Source organism: Coregonus lavaretus (assembly GCF_964263955.1).
Source record: "Coregonus lavaretus genome assembly, chromosome: 12".
Taxonomy (NCBI): domain Eukaryota; kingdom Metazoa; phylum Chordata; class Actinopteri; order Salmoniformes; family Salmonidae; genus Coregonus; species Coregonus lavaretus.
Window position 1 is genome coordinate 53,188,245 of NC_139999.1, and position 19,800 is coordinate 53,208,044.

The 19,800-nt window shown below is 42.9% G+C and overlaps 1 protein-coding gene across 1 annotated transcript; it reads left to right on the plus strand.

Moving 5' to 3' along the window:
* Nucleotides 1–7,183: 7,183 nt before the first annotated feature.
* Nucleotides 7,184–17,074, plus strand: LOC311138149 (protein-glutamine gamma-glutamyltransferase 5-like). The gene is made up of 14 exons (XM_084172817.1): nt 7,184–7,227; nt 7,765–7,944; nt 8,137–8,370; nt 8,832–8,950; nt 9,211–9,339; nt 9,769–9,946; nt 10,168–10,303; nt 10,489–10,592; nt 10,890–11,129; nt 14,293–14,325; nt 14,634–14,843; nt 15,112–15,269; nt 15,523–15,659; nt 16,325–17,074. Exons 1-14 carry the CDS (start codon nt 7,221–7,223, stop codon nt 16,476–16,478), a joined length of 2,019 nt encoding a protein of 672 aa, XP_084028943.1. The 5' UTR covers nt 7,184–7,220; the 3' UTR covers nt 16,479–17,074.
* Nucleotides 17,075–19,800: the final 2,726 nt, after the last annotated feature.

Below are 19,800 nucleotides of genomic sequence, written 5' to 3' on the forward strand. Positions count from 1 at the left end.
GTGGCCAACCACTTCGCAGCTGAGCCGTTGTTGCCACAGCTGTTGTTGCCACAGATGTCTCAAGTTTTGAGGGAGCGTACAATTGGCAGGAATGTCTACCAGAGTTGTTGCCAGAGAATTGAATGTTCCATAAGCTGCCTTCAACATCGTTTTAGAGAATTTGGCAGTACGTCCAACCAGCCTCAGAACCGCAGACCACTTGTAACCACACCAAACCAGGAACTCCAGCCGGACAGCTGATGAAACTGTGATTTTCTGCACAAACTGACAGAAACCGTTTCAGGGAAACTCTTCTGCGTGCTCGTCGTCCTCACCAGGGTCTTGACATGACTGTAGTTCGGCGTCGTAACCGACTTCAGTGGGCAAATCCTCACCTTCAATGGCCACTGACACGCTGGAGAAGTGTACTCTTCATGGATGAATCCAGGTTTCAACTGTACCGGGCATATGGCAGACAACGTGTATGGCGTCGTGTGGGCGAGCGGTTTGCTGATGTCAATGTTGTGAACAGAGTGCCCCATGGTGGCGGTGGGGTTATGGTATGGGCAGGCATTAGCTACGGACAACACACACAATTGCATTTTATCAATGGCAATTTGAATGCACAGAGATACCGTGTCGAGATCCTGAGGCCCATTGTCGTGACATTCATCTACCGCCATCACCTCATGTTTCGTCATGATAATGCACGACCCCATGTTGCATGGATCTGTACATACTCACCAGACATGTCACCCATTTAGCACGTTTGGGATGCTCTGGATTGACGTGTTGATAAAGAAATGTGTGAGTAAGATATGACTAAAATGTCACACCCTCAGTTAAACTAATAATGTATGACTAATTAGTAGACTAGAGCTTAGAGAGTTAATCAAATGTGTTTATATCCCAGCAACAGAGTATTTGTCTTGTAATTAGGCAAGCAGAAGTGCAAAATTATTGAAACCAATTACAGGAGACTGGTTCCAAAAACACACAGGGAAAGGGGGAGTGAAAAGGCTTGCAGGATATTGTGAGGACGGTGATAACTAAAGAATGCAGCCTGCCCGAGCAAGGAGTAGACTATGATAAGAACATGTATGTGTGTGTGTGTGTGTGTGTGACCTGATGGTCAGGAGAGCAGAGGAAAATCACATGAGCTAAACCCAGGTGTGAGCTTACAAGATGTGTACGGTGGAAAAATACAGCGTGCCTAAAGCAGGGTGGGATTTTTCCTCTGACGTGTGTGTGTATAAAAAGATTGTACGACCATTTTGTTGCAGAGCGCTCTCAATGAATAAAGGCTGACCATTGCAGGATTGGGTCTTTGTTTAATTAATTTCTGGGAATTATTCAAAGATTTAAGAAGTGTTTGACTTCAACCATTGAGATAACAAAATTCTCGTGACACGTGTACAACAGAGTGTTCCAGTTCCCGCCAATATCCAGCAACTTCGCACAGCCATTGAAGAGGATTGGGATAACAATCCACAGGCCACAATCAACAGCCTAATCAACTCTATGCGAAGGATATGTCGCACTGCATGAGGCAAATGGTGGTCACAACAGATACTGATCGGTTTTTTGATCCACTCCCCTACCTTTTTTTTAAGACCAACAGATGCATATCTGTATTCCCACTCGTGAAATCCATAGATTAGGGCCTAATGAATTCATTTCAGTTGGCTGATTTCCTTATATTAACTGTAACTCAGTAAAATCTTAGAAATTGCTGCATGTTGGTTTATATTTTTGTTCAGTGTAGTTTTATAGAAATAGGCAGGGTCTAAATAGGCAGGGTCTATTTATTATAGATTAGTATTGTTGTTATTGTAGGTTATTGTAGGTTAGTATCGAAGCACGAGGCTAGCTAGCTAGCGGGTAGCCACTGGTAACGATTAGCTGTTCCCACTGTTAAATGTGCTTCTAGCCAACGTTTAATTTTTGCTGTGTTCTGCGTTGGCTGGAGGTAAGCAAAGCTGGAGGTAAGCGTAGCTGGAGGTAAGCAAACTTCTCATTTGGTGTTGAGTATAGCTTAACCATGCATTAGATCGTAGGTTGGTAGTTAGTTGTAGTTAGGTATTGTATTTATTATAGGTTAGTATTGTTGTTGTTGTAGGTTTCCGTAGGTTATTGTAGGTTAGTATCGAAGCACGAGGCTAGCTAGCTAGCGGGTAGCTACTGGTAACGATTAGCTGTTCCCACTGTTAAATGTGCTTCTAGCCAACGTTTAATTTTTGCTGCGTTCTGCGTTATGTAAGGAACTAGACACGGACATGAATCATCTGTTTAGTGTGCTAACACACTCTTGGCAGTTTGTTGTAACCAAGTATTGGTGCTAATTGTGTGTTAATGGATGCTAGCTTGCTAGTTAGCTACGGCGTCATAGCTAGGTATCGTGGGTAGCTACTGTGTCTTGGCAGTGTCTTCCGCCGTGCCGGCTGTAGCACGAAGCGAGCTAATTAGCCGTTTTTTCGAACAGAGTCAGAGTCAACACAGTAGCCATTGTGTGCCGGGTGTAGCACGAAGCTAGCTAGCTAGCCGTTCTTCAAACAAAGCCAACACAGTGGCCATTGTGTGCCGGGTGTAGCACGAAGCTAGCTAGCTAGCCGTTCTTCAATCAAAGCCAACACAGTGGCCATTGCTAGCTACCCAGCACGACTAGCGAACGGTGCGGTAGTAGCTAATTACAATATACTTGTCCTAGCTAGCCAATGTTGAATCATTGCTGCGTCATGAAAGGAACTTGACACAGACACGAATGATCTGTTTAGTGTGTTATCACACTATTGGTGGTTTGCTGTGACCAAGTGTTTGTGCTTGGCTGTGTGTTACTGGATGCTGGCATGCTGGTTAGCTAGTTAACACACTATTGGTGGTTTGTTGTGAGTATTGGTGCTTAACTGTGTGTTAAACTGTGTGTTATTGGATGCTAGCATGCTAGTCAGCTATGGTGTCATAGTTGGCTAGCTGAATAAAGTGGGTTTGAGTTTATTCCTTTAAACATTGAACAACTGTTCAGTGAAACAATTTTAGTTTCTGAGGTAGAAGTTTTTGGTGAGGGAGGCCCCCCTCTCTCCTCTCCCAGATGCTTAGCTCATTTCATTCCGATCTCCTCTGCATTTTTGTAGCCATTTGCTACAGCCTGTCAACTATGCCTCTGCCTATCCCTGTTCTCTCGTCTCTGCACAGGCTACACAAACAACGCACAACACCGCGCGGCTGCTGCCTCTCCAACCTGGTGGTCCCTGCTCGCACCCCTCACCTGGAGTTCCAGGTCGCAGGCAGCCTCTGGAACTGCCGTTCTGCTGCCAACAAAGCTGACTTCATCCCAGCCTATGCCAACCTCCAGTCCCTCGACTTCCTGGCGCTGACGGAAACATGGATCACCACTGAAAACACGGCTACTCCTACTGCTCTCTCCTCGTCTGACCATGTGTTCTCGCATACCCCGAGAGCATCTGGTCAGAGGGGTGGTGGTACAGGAATCCTCATCTCTCCCAAGTGGACATTCTCAATTTTTCCCCTAACCCATCTGTCTATCTCCTCATTTGAATTCCATGCTGTCACAGTCACTAACCCATTTAAGCTTAATATCCTTGTCATCTATCGCCCTCCAGGTTCCCTTGGAGAGTTCATCAACGAGCTTGACGCCTTGATAAGTTCCTTTCCTGAGGATGGCTCACCCCTCACAGTTTTGGGGGATTTCAACCTCCCTATGTCCACGTTTGACTCATTTCTCTCTGCCTCCTTCTTTCCACTCCTCTCCTCTTTTGACCTCACCCTCTCACCGTCCCCCCCTACTCACAAGGCAGGCAATACGCTTGACCTCATCTTCACTAGATGCTGCTCCTCTACTAATCTCACTGCAACTCCCCTCCAAGTCTCCGACCACTACTTTGTTTCCTTTTCTCTCTCGCTCTCCTCCCACACTACTCACTCTGCCCCTACACAGATGGTAATGCGCCGCCGCAACCTTCGCTCTCTCTCTCCCACTACTCTCTCCTCTTCCATCCTATCATCTCTTCCCTCTGCTCAATCCTTCTCCCTCCAATCTCCTGATTCTGCCTCCTCAACCCTCCTCTCCTCCCTTTCTGCATCCTTTGACTCTCTGTGTCCCCTATCCTCCCGGCCGGCTCGGTCCTCCCCCCCAGCTCCGTGGCTTGATGACTCACTGCGAGCTCACAGAACAGAGCTCCGGGCAGCGGAGAGGAAATGGAAGAAAACTAAACTCCCTACCGACCTGGCATCTTTTCACTCCCTCCTCTCTACATTTTCTTCATCTGTTTCTGCTGCTAAGGCCACCTTCTACCACTCTAAATTCCAAGCATCTGCCTCTAACCCTAGGAAGCTCTTTGCCACATTTTCCTCCCTCCTGAATCCTCCCCCCCCCCCCCCCCCCCCTCCTCTCTCTCTGTGGATGACTTCGTCAACCACTTTGAAAAGAAGGTTGACGACATCCGATCCTCGTTTGTTAAGTCTAATAACACTGCTGGTCCTGCTCACACTGCCCTACCCTATGCTCTGACTTCTTTCTCCCCTCTCTCTCCAGATAAAATCCTGCGACTTGTGACTGCAGGCCGCCCAACAACCTGCCCGCTTGACCCCATCCCCTCCTCCCTTCTCCAGACCATCTCCGGTGACCTTCTCCCCTACCTCACCTCGCTGATCAACTCATCCTTGACCGCTGGCCATGTCCCTTCCGTCTTCAAGAGAGCGAGAGTTGCTCCCCTCCTCAAAAAACCAACACTCGACCCCACTGATGTCAACAACTACAGACCAGTATCCCTTCTTTCTTTTCTTTCCAAAACTATTGAGCGTGCCGTCTTTAGCCAACTCTCTTGCTATCTCTCTCAGAATGACCTTCTTGATCCAAACCAATCAGGTTTCAGGACTGGTCATTCAACTGAGACTGCTCTTCTCTGTGTCACGGAGACTCTCCGCACTGCTAAAGCTAACTCTCTCTCCTCTGCTCTTGTCCTTCTAGACCTGTCTGCTGCCTTCGATACTGTGAACCATCAGATCCTCCTCTCCACCCTCTCCGAGATGGGCATCTCCGGCGCGGCTCACTCCTGGATTGCGTCCTACCTGACCGGTCGCTCCTACCAAGTGGCGTGGCGGGAAGCTGTCTCCGCACCACGTGCTCTCACCACTGGTGTCCCCCAGGGATCGGTTCTGGGCCCTCTCCTTTTCTCCCTATACACCAAGTCACTTGGCTCTGTCATATCCTCACATGGTCTCTCCTATCATTGCTACGCTGACGATACACAACTAATCTTCTCCTTTCCCCCTTCTGATAACCAGGTGGCGAATCGCATCTCTGCATGTCTGGCAGACATATCAGTATGGATGACGGATCACCACCTCAAGCTGAACCCTGGCAAGACGGAGCTGCTCTTCCTCCCGGGGAAGGACTGCCCGTTCCATGATCTCGCCATCACGGTTGACAACTCCGCTGTGTCCTCCTCCCAGAGTGCGAAGAGCCTAGGCGTGACCCTGGACAACACCCTGTCGTTCTCCGCCAACATCAAGGCGGTGACCCGCTCCTGCAGGTTCATGCTCTACAACATTCGGAGAGTGCGACCCTGCCTTACACAGGAAGCGGCGCAGGTCCTGGTCCAGGCACTTGTCATCTCCCGTCTGGACTACTGCAACTCGCTGTTGGCTGGGCTCCCTGCCTGTGCCATTAAACCCCTACAACTCATCCAGAATGCCGCAGCCCGTCTGGTGTTCAACCTTCCCAAGTTCTCTCACGTCACCCCCCTCCTCCGCACACTCCACTGGCTTCCAGTTGAAGCTCGCATCCGCTACAAGACCATGGTGCTTGCCTATGGAGCAGTGAGGGGAACGGCACCTCTGTACCTTCAGGCTCTGATCAGTCCCTACACCCAAACGAGGACATTGCGTTCATCCACCTCTGGCCTGCTGGCTCCCCTTCCTCTGCGGAAGCACAGCTCCCGCTCAGCCCAGTCAAAACTGTTCGCTGCTCTGGCACCCCAATGGTGGAACAAGCTCCCTCACGACGCCAGGACAGCGGAGTCACTCACCACCTTCCGGAGACATTTGAAACCCCACCTCTTTAAGGAATACCTGGGATAGGATAAAGTATTCCTTCTAACCCCCCCCCCCCCCCCCCCCCCCAAATTGTAAAGTGGTTATCCCACTGGCTATAGGGTGAACGCACCAATTTGTGAGTCGCTCTGGCTAAGAGCGTCTGCTAAATGACGTTAATGTGCCCTTGAGCAAGGCACTTAACCCTAATTGCTCCTGTAAGTCGCTCTGGTTAAGAGCGTCTGCTAAATGACTAAAATGTAAATGTATGACTCTGTGGCTGTGGTAACTAGTGATGTCCATGGAGGATGGTAGCTATGAAAAACGTTATGTTGAGGCTTTTCCGCTGTGGGTTTTCTTCAAGTGGGTGAGACAGTTTAGGAAGTGGCATTTATTGCTAGAAAGGAACCGTTTGTAGTGCCTCAAATACATAGTAGCCTATATTAAATCAATGGTAAAAATGTAGGCTATTTTTGGGCATAATCATTATATCATTAACTTAAACAATATATGATTAGATGTAGGCCTATCAACTTTTGTGTAATCAGCAATGATTGTAAATTGATTATGTCCACATGTGTGGTTGTATTGTGTTTTTAAATTGGCAAATAAATTACATCTAATTAAAATCACAAAAATATAAGGTATTTATAGAAACAACAAAAATAGCTTGCAGCCTCTGGCTGGCTGTGGTTAGCTGGAAGGTGGCAGGCCGAATTTGAGCTTAGAGAAAATCCTTGCTATTGTCTTTGGAATTATCTCATGGCTTGCCTAGCTTTCCTCTGAATGGGGGCTAACCTGTCATGTCTTGAGTGGCTAATTCTTCCGCTGGCAGTATGAATTTATGGCCTTGGGCGTAGCGGTAAATATCTGGGATGTACTGTCCTTTTGAGTGGGTTGGTCCTGTTAGTCACTCACATTCTAAACATGCACATTGGCAAGAACACACCTATGACTTTGACTATTGTGCAACTCTTTCCCTAGGCGACCACATAAATGTTGTATGCCATGTTAAAAACCTGTCAGTGATCATAGGCGAAACCAGTAAATCCGCTTGCAAACCACACCCAGTACAGTAATTGTTCAGACACTCCTGTGGGTGGGGCAGAGGAGACTGTTTAAATAGGTGGAGATGGAAAGTGTTCCCAATATCATTAAACAGTAAATCTTTCAAACCGGAGCACACACAAATGGAAGGTGAGATACTGCTTTTGTTATACTTATCGTTAGGCTATTTCTTACGACTATCACTACACTATTTTCTTTTTAGACTACTTAAATTATCAGCCTGTGACATTACAAGTTTAGTGGTATGATTCTTTGGTGGGTTATGTCACAACTCAGATTTACTCAGCTATCAAGCTGTGGTTTGTGGTCACATGGTCAATCCGCAATAACACTTTCAAGGCAGTTTAACATTGCACACCTGTGAACTCTTGACACCACAATTGAATCAGTATGCTTTTATAATCCTTTATAATCCTTGAAATTATTCTAGTGTAAATGATCTGAACGATTTTATTATCTGTAAAAAAAATGAAAAATATGGAATTGTAAATGTGTTCTTAGCACTGCTAAGCAGAATTTACTATTCAGATGAGATATCTTATTGAATAGGAAAAAGGAACACCTTGGTATTGCTGCATTTTGATGTAGTTTCTGATCTCTGCATTTTACTCACATTAAAGTTTTCAGTATTCCATTGACAAAAGCCCAATGTTTCTTTCTTTCCAGAATTGATTATCCAATTTGTCAACCTGGAACTGCAGGGCAACCATGAGAGCCACGAGACCCAGGGGTTCAGCTCTAAAACCCTGGTGGTGCGGAGAGGAGCACCCTTCAAAGTCACCCTGCTCCTCAAGGGACGAGCCTTCAACCCACAAACTGACACCCTGGTGTTCAGAGTCCTCCTAGGTACACTGCCATACATACTGTTCAAGTCATATTTTTTTGTCAATAATTGGTTAGGACATTTCTTGTCAGAGCGTGGATGATGTATTTAACTCTGTAGAAAGCTAAATTATACACATTCATGAGGATTAAGGAGACAATAGTGGTGGTGTACGTTGTGTTATCTGATCCATATTCATTCCTTTTCCCCAACAGGTCAGCTGTACGTGGAGTTCCCCGTCACCTTCTCCAAGCAGGGATCCCCCTCCCAATGGAGTGCCTACTTCACCACCAAAGGCCTGAACCCCAACTCTCCCTCTTTGTACATATCCAGCCCTGCCTCTTCCTCCGTAGGGCTCTACAGTATTCAGCTCCACGTGCTCACACAGCACGGTCAGCAGGGCTACGTGGTGGGAGACTTCATCCTCCTTTGCAACCCCTGGTGCCATGGTGAGTTAATCTACAGAACAAATTAAACCCGCTCCTATGATTAAATGTATTGATGTAGCCAGGTTTGGGGTCAAGTCCATTTAGCTTCATAGCAATATGAAAGTGAATAGAAATTCTGATTCAAGACACGAAATGGAATGGAATTTCCCCCTACACAGATTGTCCTTCAGTCTAGTGCAAACTTTAATCTTGATTAGATAGCATAATAATATTTATGGAAATGCTAATAGGGACTGCATTAATGCAGTGCCTTTCATCAAAAGTGCTTTACTAAGTGTGATAACCTTGGTGATGCATGGCGGCCATTTTGAATCCTACCTCCGTTATTGCGGTGGAGAGGTAAAGGGTTCATTTCGGAAAATTTCTACATCAATCTATTTTCAAACTAAGTACCAGTACTATACGATACAAATATATACTCCATGTTTGATGTTAAAGTAATCAAAGTTTTCTCCCTCCAGAGGATGCAGTGCACATTCCCTCCGAAGACCAGAGAGAGGAATATGTAAAGAATGACTCTGGTTTATTGTACATGGGGACCCCTAAAAACCTTGAATCAAGACCTTGGTCGTTCGATCAGGTGAGCATCTCCTGACCAGCTTCAAAACATTTTACAATACCATTCAAAGTCAATTTACATATTTTCCAAAGAGATCTGCAAAAAGGCTTGACATGACAACATACATGACTAAAAATAAATGAATAAAGGAAGAAATGAAAAATCTATTACATAAAGTAAGAAATAATGACATAAATTGACAAAATAATTACATAAATGAAAAATGTATAACGTAGATTTAAAAAATATATATATATTCCAATTTTTTTCTATCTATGCAGTACGAGCCAGAGATTCTGGATATTTGTCTGAAGCTGCTCCAGGTCAGCCCGCAGCATGGCAGGAACTGGCAGAAGGACTACCTTCGCCGCGCTGACCCTGTCTACCTCAGTAGGGTGGTGTCTGCCATGGTGAGTGACAACGCCTCAGATCCCTCAGATAGTAAATGAATCTCTCAGGCTTTATGTGTGGGAATGAGAATAACAGCTCAGGAGCTCACAAAACAGTTCCTGGTTTGATATGACTGGCAGTCTATAATACTGATAATATACTCACTCAATGTAATGTATTTCAGTTCAAGCAATGAAGGTTAAAGTGAGGTTACGTGATAAGGCCATTAAAAACTATTGTATTGAGTCATCTTACTACATTAAACTTTCTTAAATAATTTATCTCCGAATTGAATAAATGGTACTTAGTACTTAACTTTTGGACTAGAAAAAATGACCATGTAAGTACTTTGTTACCAGGTATTTACCTGTCAAATAAATGGTTACCGAATAAACGTTGTTGATCCCTAGAGGGAACATTGGGTAGATAATTGTGTCATTCTCTATCAGATTAACTGCGAAGACGACCGAGGAGTCCTGAGAGGGAACTGGTCGGGCGATTTTAAGAACGGGGTGCCCCCCTCCAAGTGGACAGGAAGTGCGGATATTTTGAGACAATGGGCCAAGTCCAAGTTCAGCCCAGTGAAGTACGGCCAGTGCTGGGTGTTTGCTGCTGTGATGTGCACAGGTAATGAATATGTTGGAAATGTATGTATTGTAAACATTTGTATCTATGCATATTCAATAATATCGCTTCCAGCTGAATTTCTGTATATGTGCATCATGGCACAATCGTAATGGAATATTTTAAGAAGATTGTCTAATTTATGTTAGGAATATAAATAGTTAAGAAATTATTGGTCAAATCATTGACAAATTCTTCATCCTTGTATTTCTATCTGTTGCTAGTCATGAGAGCTCTTGGCATTCCATCCCGTGTCATCACCAACTTCAACTCAGCCCATGACACCAACGGCAACCTGGTCATCGAGGAGTTTTACTCTGAGACGGGCAAGAAACTACCTCACAGTAAAGACAGCATATGGTAAGCACATCTCTAGTCTACAGCATTACCACACTTGAATAATAAATATTATTTGTAGATTAAATAATATGAAAGTAGATTATATGACAGCAAGAAGTATTTTAAGTAACATGTAAGTAATTGCATGTAAAAATCAACCAATCTGTCTTTGGTATTAAAATGTGCTGTTTTGTCCTCCATTTCAGGAACTTCCATGTATGGGTGGAGTGTTGGATGACCCGGCCAGACCTGGGTGCAGGATTTGATGGGTGGCAGGTTTTGGATCCAACCCCGCAGGAGAGGAGCGGAGGTCAGAGTCAAAACAGACTAAATAGAAACTCCATAATAAATTAGATTAAATAAAACTGAAAACCCATACATAAATAACAAGTAAAAAACTATTATTTTAGTTTTTATGATATTCGGACACTGCACTTATCACAGTCAGCCGCCACCAACACTGATAACCAGACATAAATATATGTATAATTATTACCTGTTATATTATTTAGGACACGTTCTACATAATCCAGACTGGAATCAACCAAAGAGTACAGCTGCTATTGCTTCTAGTTCTAAACCTCTACCATATATTTCCCCCTCCTAGGAATCTTCTGCTGTGGCCCAGCCCCAGTGAAGGCTATCAGAAACAGGCGTGTGGACCTGGTCTACGACATCCCCTTTGTGTATGCTGAGGTGAACGCTGACGTCCACACAGTCATTGTGAAGCAGGGCCAGGTGCTGAGCTCCAGCACAGACACAGAGAGAGTTGGATCCATCATCGTCACCAAGACCATAGGCTCACCAAGGCCTCAGAACATCACAGGGGACTACAAACCCACCGAAGGTGAGTCGAACAGGAAGTGATGTCATGAATCAAATGCTAATATCAAATCGGTAAGACTTTATAATAACTATCATGAATAAGCTATTTGTAAACTATGAAGACACACCACACACACATAGATACAGTGCATTAGGAAAGTATTCAGAATTTTTTAGGAGACGCTCTTATCCAGAGCGACTTACAGGAGCAAATAGGGTTAAGTGCCTTGCTCAAGGGCATATCGACAGATTTTTCACCTAGTCGGCTCGGGGATTAGAACCAGCAAACTTTCGGTTACTGGCACAACGCTCTTAACCACTAAGCTACCTGCCACCCCTTCAATTTTTCCACATTTTGTTATGTTACAGCCTTATTTTAAAAATGTATAACAAAAAAAAAATAAACATCAATCTACACACAATACCCCATAAGGACAAAGCAAAAACAGGATTTTATAAATTTTTGCACATTTATAAAAAAATACAAACTTTAATATCACACTTACATACAGTGAGGGGAAAAAAGTATTTAATCCGCTGCTGATTTTGTACGTTTGCCCACTGACAAAGAAATGATCACCTTTTGCAGCAATTACAGCTGCCAGTCTCTTGGGGTATGTCTCTATAAACTTGGCACATCTAGCCACTGGGATTTTTGCCAATTTTTCAAGGCAAAACTGCTCCAGCTCCTACAAGTTGGATGGGTTCCACTGATGTACAGCAATCTTTAAGTCATACCACAGATTCTCAATTGGATTGAGGTCTGTGCTTTGACTAGGCCATTCCAAGACATTTAAATGTTTTCCCTTCAACCACTCGAGTGTTGCTTTAGCAGTATACTTAGGGTCATTGTCCTGCTGGAAGGTGAACCTTCGTCGCAGTCTCAAATCTTTGGAAGACTGAAACAGGTTTCCCTCAAGAATTTCCCTGTATTTAGCGCCATCCATCATTCCTTCAATTCTGACCAGTTTCCCAGTCCCTGCCGATGAAAGACATCCCCACAGCATGATGCTGCCACTACCATGCTTCACTGTGGGGATGGTGTTCTCGGGGTGATGAGAGGTGTTGGGTTTGCGCCAGACATAGCTTTTTCCTTGATGGCCAAAAAGCTCAATTTTAGTCTCATCTGACCAGAGTACCTTCTTCCATGTGTTTGGGGAGTCTCCCACATGCCTTTTGGCGAACACCAAACGTGTTTGCTTATTTTTTTCTTTAAGCAATGGCTTTTTTTGGCCACTCTTCCGTAAAGCCCAGCTCTGTGGTGTGTACAGCTTAAAGTGGTCCTATGGACAGATACTCCAATCTCCACGGTGGATCTTTGCAGCTCCTTCAGGGTTATCTTTGGTCTCTTTGTTGCCTCTCTGATTAATGCCCTCCTTGTCTGGTCCGTGAGTTTTGGTGGGCGGCCCTCTCTTGGCAGGTTTGTTGTGGTGCCATATTCTTTCCATGTTTTAATAATTTAATGGTGCTCCGTGGGATGTTCAAAGTTTCTGATATTTTTTTATAACCCAACCCTGATCTGTACTTCTCCACAACTTTGTCCCTAACCTGTTTGGAGAGCTCTTTGGTCTTCATGGTGCAGCTTGCTTGGTGGTGCACCTTGCTTAGTGGTGTTGCAGACTCTGGGGCCTTTCAGAACAGGTGTATATATACTGAGATCATGTGACAGATCATGTGACATTTAGATTGCACACAGGTGGACTTTATTTAACTAATTATGTGACTTCTGAAGGTCATTGGTTGTACCAGATCTTATTTAGGGGCTTCATAGCAAAGGGGGTGAATACATATGCACGCACCACTTTTCTGTTATTAATTTTGTAGAATATTTTGAAGCAAGTTATTTTTTTCATTTCACTTCACCAATTTGGACTACTCTGTGTATGTCCATTACATGAAATCCAAACAAAAATCCATTTAAATTACAGGTTGTAATGCAACAAAATAGGAAAAACGCCAAGGCGGATGAATACTTTTTAAAGGCACTGTGTATATATATATATACACAGTGCCTTTAAAAATATATATATACAGTTGAAGTCGGATGTTTACATACACTTAGGTTGGAGTCATTAAATCTCGTTTTTCAACCACTCCACAAATTTCTTGTTACCAAACTATAGTTTTGGCAAGTCGGTTAGGACATCTACTTTGTGCATGACACAAGTAATTTTTCCAACAATTGTTTACAGACAGATTATTTCACTTATTATTCAATGTATCACAATTCCAGTGGGTCAGAAGTTTACATACATAAAGTTGACTGTACCTCTAAACAGCTTAGAAAATTCCAGAAAATGATGTCATGGCTTTAGAAGCTTCTGATAGGCTAATTGAAATCATTTGAGTCAATTGGAGGTGTACCTTTGGATGTATTTCAAGGCCTATCTTCAAACTCTGTGCCTCTTTGCTTGACATCATGGTAAAATCAAAAGAAATCAGCCAAGACCTCAGAAATAAAATTGTAGAACTCCACAAGTCTGGTTCATCCTTGGGAGCAATTTCCAAACGCATGAAAGTACCACGTTCATCTGTACAACAATAGTACGCAAGTATAAACACCATGGGACCACACAGTCATCATACTGCTCAGGAAGGAGACGCGTTCTGTCTCCAAGAAATGAACATACTTTGGTGCGAAAAGTGCAAATCAATCCCAGAACAACAGCAAAGGACATTGTGAAGATGCTGGAGGAAACAGGTACAAAAGTATCTATATCCACAGTAAAACGAGTCCTATATCGACATAACCTGAAAGGCCGCTCAGCAAGGAAGAAGCCACTGCTCTAAAACCGCTATAAAAAAGCCAGACTACGGTTTACAACTGCACCAGTAGCCCCCAGCTATCTTGGCACGCATACCTTCTGGCTCCCACCAGTGACAGAAATAAATACATGGAATGTCCTCATCCTCCAAATCCTATGCAGTTCACAATATCCAACATCAACTAATGCTGTATAAAATATGTAATATCAGGGATATACAAGGATTCACCATAACCCTACACTACCTCTCTATATTATGAGAAAAGTGGCCTTTGAGTGGCTGTTATGAATCCATAAAACAATTGTGAATATTGGTTCAAGAATACTGATCTCTTATGAGTCTCAATGTCACAGCGTTGTGTTTATACTGTAACGATCGTCTTTATATCTCAATCTAAATCCTTTTTGTTTCATATGCAGCTGCCATGTCCTCCCACAGATCAAGGGGTGCAAGTAAGTGTTAAAATATTATCTACATTATTCAATTAGTGTATGAAAAAATAGCACTATTCAACAGTATTTATTACAAGCAAATTCATATTCCTATTTCCAAATGTTATTTGATCTTCTATTTGGTTCTGTCTATATTCCATCTTTCCACACATTTCATTGACATCATACATTTAATTGAGTAATTGACATAATAAACTTCATTGAATCATTGACATAATACACTTAATTGTGTCCTTGACATATTACGCTTCTTTGAGTCATTGACATAATACACTTCATTTAATGTTCCATTCATATGTTTCTCATAGGGTCAACTCAGGGCCTCTCAGTGTCTCTGAGCCTCCTTAAAGTGCCTGCTGCTGGGGAAAACATCTCCTTCACAGTCATGGTCACGAACATGGAAAGCGTCCCCAAGGTGCTGAGGGAGCATGTCAACGCTCAGACCAAGGAGTACAACCACAGTCCCTCAGACGCCTTCTGGGAGGCCCACAACATCATACGGATAGCGCCGCACGAAGGTAGGAACCTTAACGCATAGTTAACGTTAACTCTGGCGCATAATGTCGAATGGCTAGCACCCTGAAGATAGTGTATCTCCCTCCGCACTGATATATGGAATTAAATCTGTTATATTTCTTGACATACCAGTAGTAATTTTCCTTGAAATTATGTCTTTGGTCATATGGAACATTTCGGGGACACCATGCCATTTTGTTGAACCTACCTCATGTATTCACTAATTTGTCCCCCCTCTCTCTTTCTCCCTCTCTCTCTCCCTCCCTCCAGCTAAGGCCATTCATCACCAGATCGGCCATGTCCAGTATGAGTCTCTGATGGGAGATGACCTGGTCAACCTGGCTGTGGTCATGGAGGACGAGTCCACTCAGGAGAGAGTCCTGGCCTCAGAGGAGTTCAACATCACCAGCCCTCAGCTCTCCATACAGGTATAAGCATCTCTTCAGAAAGTCTCTAGACACCAAATTAACTTCACACAGGGTATTTCAATGCCGTTATTCATCTTGCTTCGACATTCAAAGCAATTAAGTCCTAGACTAAACAATATTGCTATGTTTAGACAGTGATTTGCTGTGTGAAATAGGTATATTCCTTGTTTTACACCTAAAACAAATGAGTTGATAACATCCTGTGTACTATGTGTGCAGATGAAGGACATAGCTTGAACCTTTTATTCTTTAGATTGCAGATGAAGACTCCATCGTGCCACACAAGGAGCACACTGCCCTCGTAGTCTTCCGCAACCCCTTCTCTGTACCTGTGAGCGGCGTATTAACCGTGGCTGGCTCTGGTTTGATCGAGGGGAAAATTCACTCAAGGTAAGAACGTGTTCTTTTAGTGTTCTTTAAATGTGTTTCATTCTTTGGTGTCTTAGACGTCAACTAGAAAACATTTCTTACATAAGGAGTGACGAAAGGCAATGTTGGTAACTGCCAATTTGGATTCCATTGAGTATTAGCAAAAGAAGGTGCAACCACTAGGAGTGGCATAGTCGTAAGGTATATGTCATAAGTCCTTAAATATTTGTATGGTTAATCAAGGACAGAACGTATGCTGCGCAATAAGGGCCAATTGAAGATCATTTGGAGAAACAATTGTAACTCTTATATAAAGGCTGTAATTATACTGTACATGGTTACTTCGTGCTATGTAATTTGAGCGATAACCACAGAGGAAATTTACAAGATCCAGAGACAAAACTACATTCTGTCAACTCTTTGCACTTCAACATTTTCATTATGAGATGGCATGCAGTAGATTAACTTCACTAGATTCAAAGGGATAGTTCACTCTTATTACAAATTACCTTGTCCATAGACTGCTTACAGGGTAAAGAAACAAATGTCATTTTGTAATTGGGTGAACTACCCCTTTAATCTCCATTCCCCTAACCTTCACATGAATAACCAGTCTTGTCAATTCATATGTTGCATCATTCAGACAAATGCCTTACATACTGTATACATTCCTTCCTATCTTGCAGGGTTCACCTGTTAAAGCCAGGGGGCACTGTGGAGAGGATTTTCAGTTTCACTCCGAGGATTGTGGGAAAAAAGATGTTGCAGGCTACTCTAGTCCTCGAAAACAATTCTGCAAAAATTACAGGCTACAGAATGATCTCTGTGAAGGCAGCTTAGTCATTTTGCAATGATTCAGATGGTGCAAGTAAATATGCTTGTGTTTCAGGTAGGAATATCATGTATTGTATGTATGTCAACTTAAGTATTAAGTATTATATACATTATTTATATTTATGTATTTTTAACTAAAACATGTATTTATTTATTATAATAAATGTATTTGTTGTTTAATGTTAATGATATGTATTTTCTGTTTTAAAAAAACCAACATATTAATGTATGATTGGTAATCACTACTTGAATAGTCATTTATGACTTTGAATAGAATGAGGTTTAATTGTTCAATTGACATTGGACTATGAACAAGTTAAAGTTTGTGGAGTTTGTTTCATTTATATTGTTTTCAGATTGTTTCAAGTGTATTGAGTTGAATTTTTAAAATTAGAAACCACTTTTTATACAAATCTGTATAGAAATCAGATAATTGAATTCTGAGTTTTGTTGATCACTCAAAGACAGGTTTATTGACATTAAGTGAAACCACATCCTCATCACCTCAATATCTTCTTAGTATTTCTACAGCCCAGGTATTTTAAAACAGTCATATGTAATAAACACTGTTTTAAATAAAGAAACTCCGAAATCTTGACCATAACCACATAATCTAGTCATTATTTGGATACTTCCTATGTAATCTCCAGGCTAAATAACCCCAAAACTATAGTCCATATTAGCTAGGCCTACTGTAGATGGGTGACAAAAGTAATCTATTTCTAACTCAAGTACCCTCAGAGTAGCTTGTCATCGCTGGGCCATCAATTTACTGGAGAAAATGTGGCGAAATTGTCATATTTTATCACACATGCAGCAGTAGAAAAATACTGGGAAAATAATCAAAAATAAACCCATACCCCAACGCAACCTCAAAGTGTGTGTTTTCCTGTCTCCAGGCCTATTTAAAAACAAGGATTGCCCACTCACTAGAAACTTGCTGTGAGATGTAAAACCAACATTGAGAGAGTGGACCGAAGTTGTGAATTATATTTATAACATGGAAAAAATCCAAATTTGAGAAAACACAGTCACATAAAGACAAACGGTTGAAACGGAAGGAATTGATAAACATTGATAAGGTACCTTGATAGGCCTACAGTGCCTAGTGAAAGTCTACACCCTTCGCACAGTTGTCACATTTTGCTGCCTTAAAATTAAATGTAAAAAGGTTAATTCAGATCTACACAACCTGCTCCACATTTTCTAAATTAATAATAATAACAATAAAAACATGTAATGATTGCGTGTCTTCACACCGAGTTAATACTTGGTGGAAGCACATGTGGAAGCAATTACAGCAGGCTCGGCGCCAGAACGAATCAGTTGGACGGGCCTTTTTATTTCCATAGGCGGGAAATAACTTACATCATCAACTAAGTAAAATACATAGGCCTAAAGCCTAAAGCCGACAAATAAACACAGTAGAAAATATCCTGATGAAAAATCGCCAACTTGCCTTTCCAATTCGCAAGAGGCTGAAACCAGAGAGCCATATATCATGACGAGATGCTCATGTCTCCATCCTAACAATGGGTGTCTTTGTCCCAGAGGCGACAAGCTTAGGTCTGCATATTATTCCTATTGAAACGCATTGGGTTTATACTGGACAGATTTTAGCGAGCGTGAGCCCTCTCGCTTCAACTCTTCCTCTCTGCTGAAAGTATATCACCGGGAAAAGCAGGGATTTTGTTCCACTCCTCTTTGCAGATCTTCTCCAAGTCATTAAGGTTTCGAGGCTGACGTTTGGCAACACGAACCTTCAGCTCCCTCCACAGATTTTCTATGGGATTAAGGTCTGGAGACTAGCTAGGCCACTCCAGGACCTTAATGTGCTTCTTCTTGAGCCACTCCTTTGTTGCCTTGGCCGTGTGTTTTGGGTCATTGTCATGCTGGAATACCCATCCACGACCCATTTTCAATGCCCTGGCTGAGGGAAGGTGGTTCTCACCCAAGATTTGACGGTACATGGCCCCATCCATCGTCCCTTTGATGCAGTGAAGTTGTCCTGTCCCCTTAGCAGAAAAACACCCCCAACGCATAATGTTTCCACCTCCATGTTTGACGGTGGGGATGGTGTTCTTGGGGTCATAGGCAGCATTCCTCCTCCTCCAAACACGGCGAGTTGAGTTGATGCCAAAGAGCTCGATTTTGGTCTCATCTGACCACAACACTTTCACCCAGTTCTCCTCTGAATCATTCAGATGTTCATTGGCAAACTTCAGATGGGCATGTATATGTGCTTTCTTGAGCAGGGGAACCTTGCGGGCGCTGCAGGATTTCAGTCCTTCACGGCGTAGTTTGTTACCAATTGTTTTCTTGGTTACTATGGTCCCAGCTGCCTTGAGATCATTGACAAGATCCTCCCGTGTAGTTCTGGGCTGATTCCTTACCGTTCTCATAATCATTGCAACTCCACGAGGTGAGATCCTGCATGGAGCCCCAGGCCGAGGGAGATTTACAGTTATTTTGTGTTTCTTCCATTTGCGAATAATCGCACCAACTGTTGTCACCTTCTCACCAAGCTGCTTAGCGATGGTCTTGTAGCCCATTCCAGCCTTGTGTATGTCTACAATCTTGTCCCTGACATCCTTGGAGAGCTCTTTGGTCTTGGCCATGGTGGAGAGTTTAGAATCTGATTGATTGATTGATTGCTTCTGTGGACAGGTCTCTTTTATACAGGTAACAAACTGAGATTAGGAGCACTCCCTTTAAGAGTGTGCTCCTAATCTCAGCTCGTTACCTGTATAAAAGACGCCTGGGAGCCAGAAATCTTTCTGATTGAGAGGGGGTCAAATACTTATTTCCCTCATTAAAATGCAAATCAATTTATAACATTTTTGACATGCGTTTTTCTGGATTTTTTTGTTGTGATTCTGTCTCTAACTGTTCAAATAAACCTACCATTAAAATTATAGACTGATCATTTCTTTGTCAGTGGGCAAACGTACAAAATCAGCAGGGGATCAAATACCTTTTTCCCTCACTGTACATGGTCTACACATACTGATACAGAGGGGTGCTGTTTCGCTCGCTCGGATGCTTTAAGTGAGATTAATGCGTCTTTCTGTCGACGCGCGTCTCGTCAAATAAATTATCAATATTTCAATATTTTATTTGGACAGGCAAGGAGGTACGATAGGGACCATGGCCGGCCCTAAGGCCCATCCATAATACCGGCCCTGAATTACAGCTATAATAATTTACATTTTGAATAAGATACTACCAACTCTGCAGAAGTCTTAGGCAACATACTGTATATTCATTGTTTTTGTAAAATTGCTTAAGCTCAGTAAATGTGATTAGGAATAATTGATGGACAGCAATA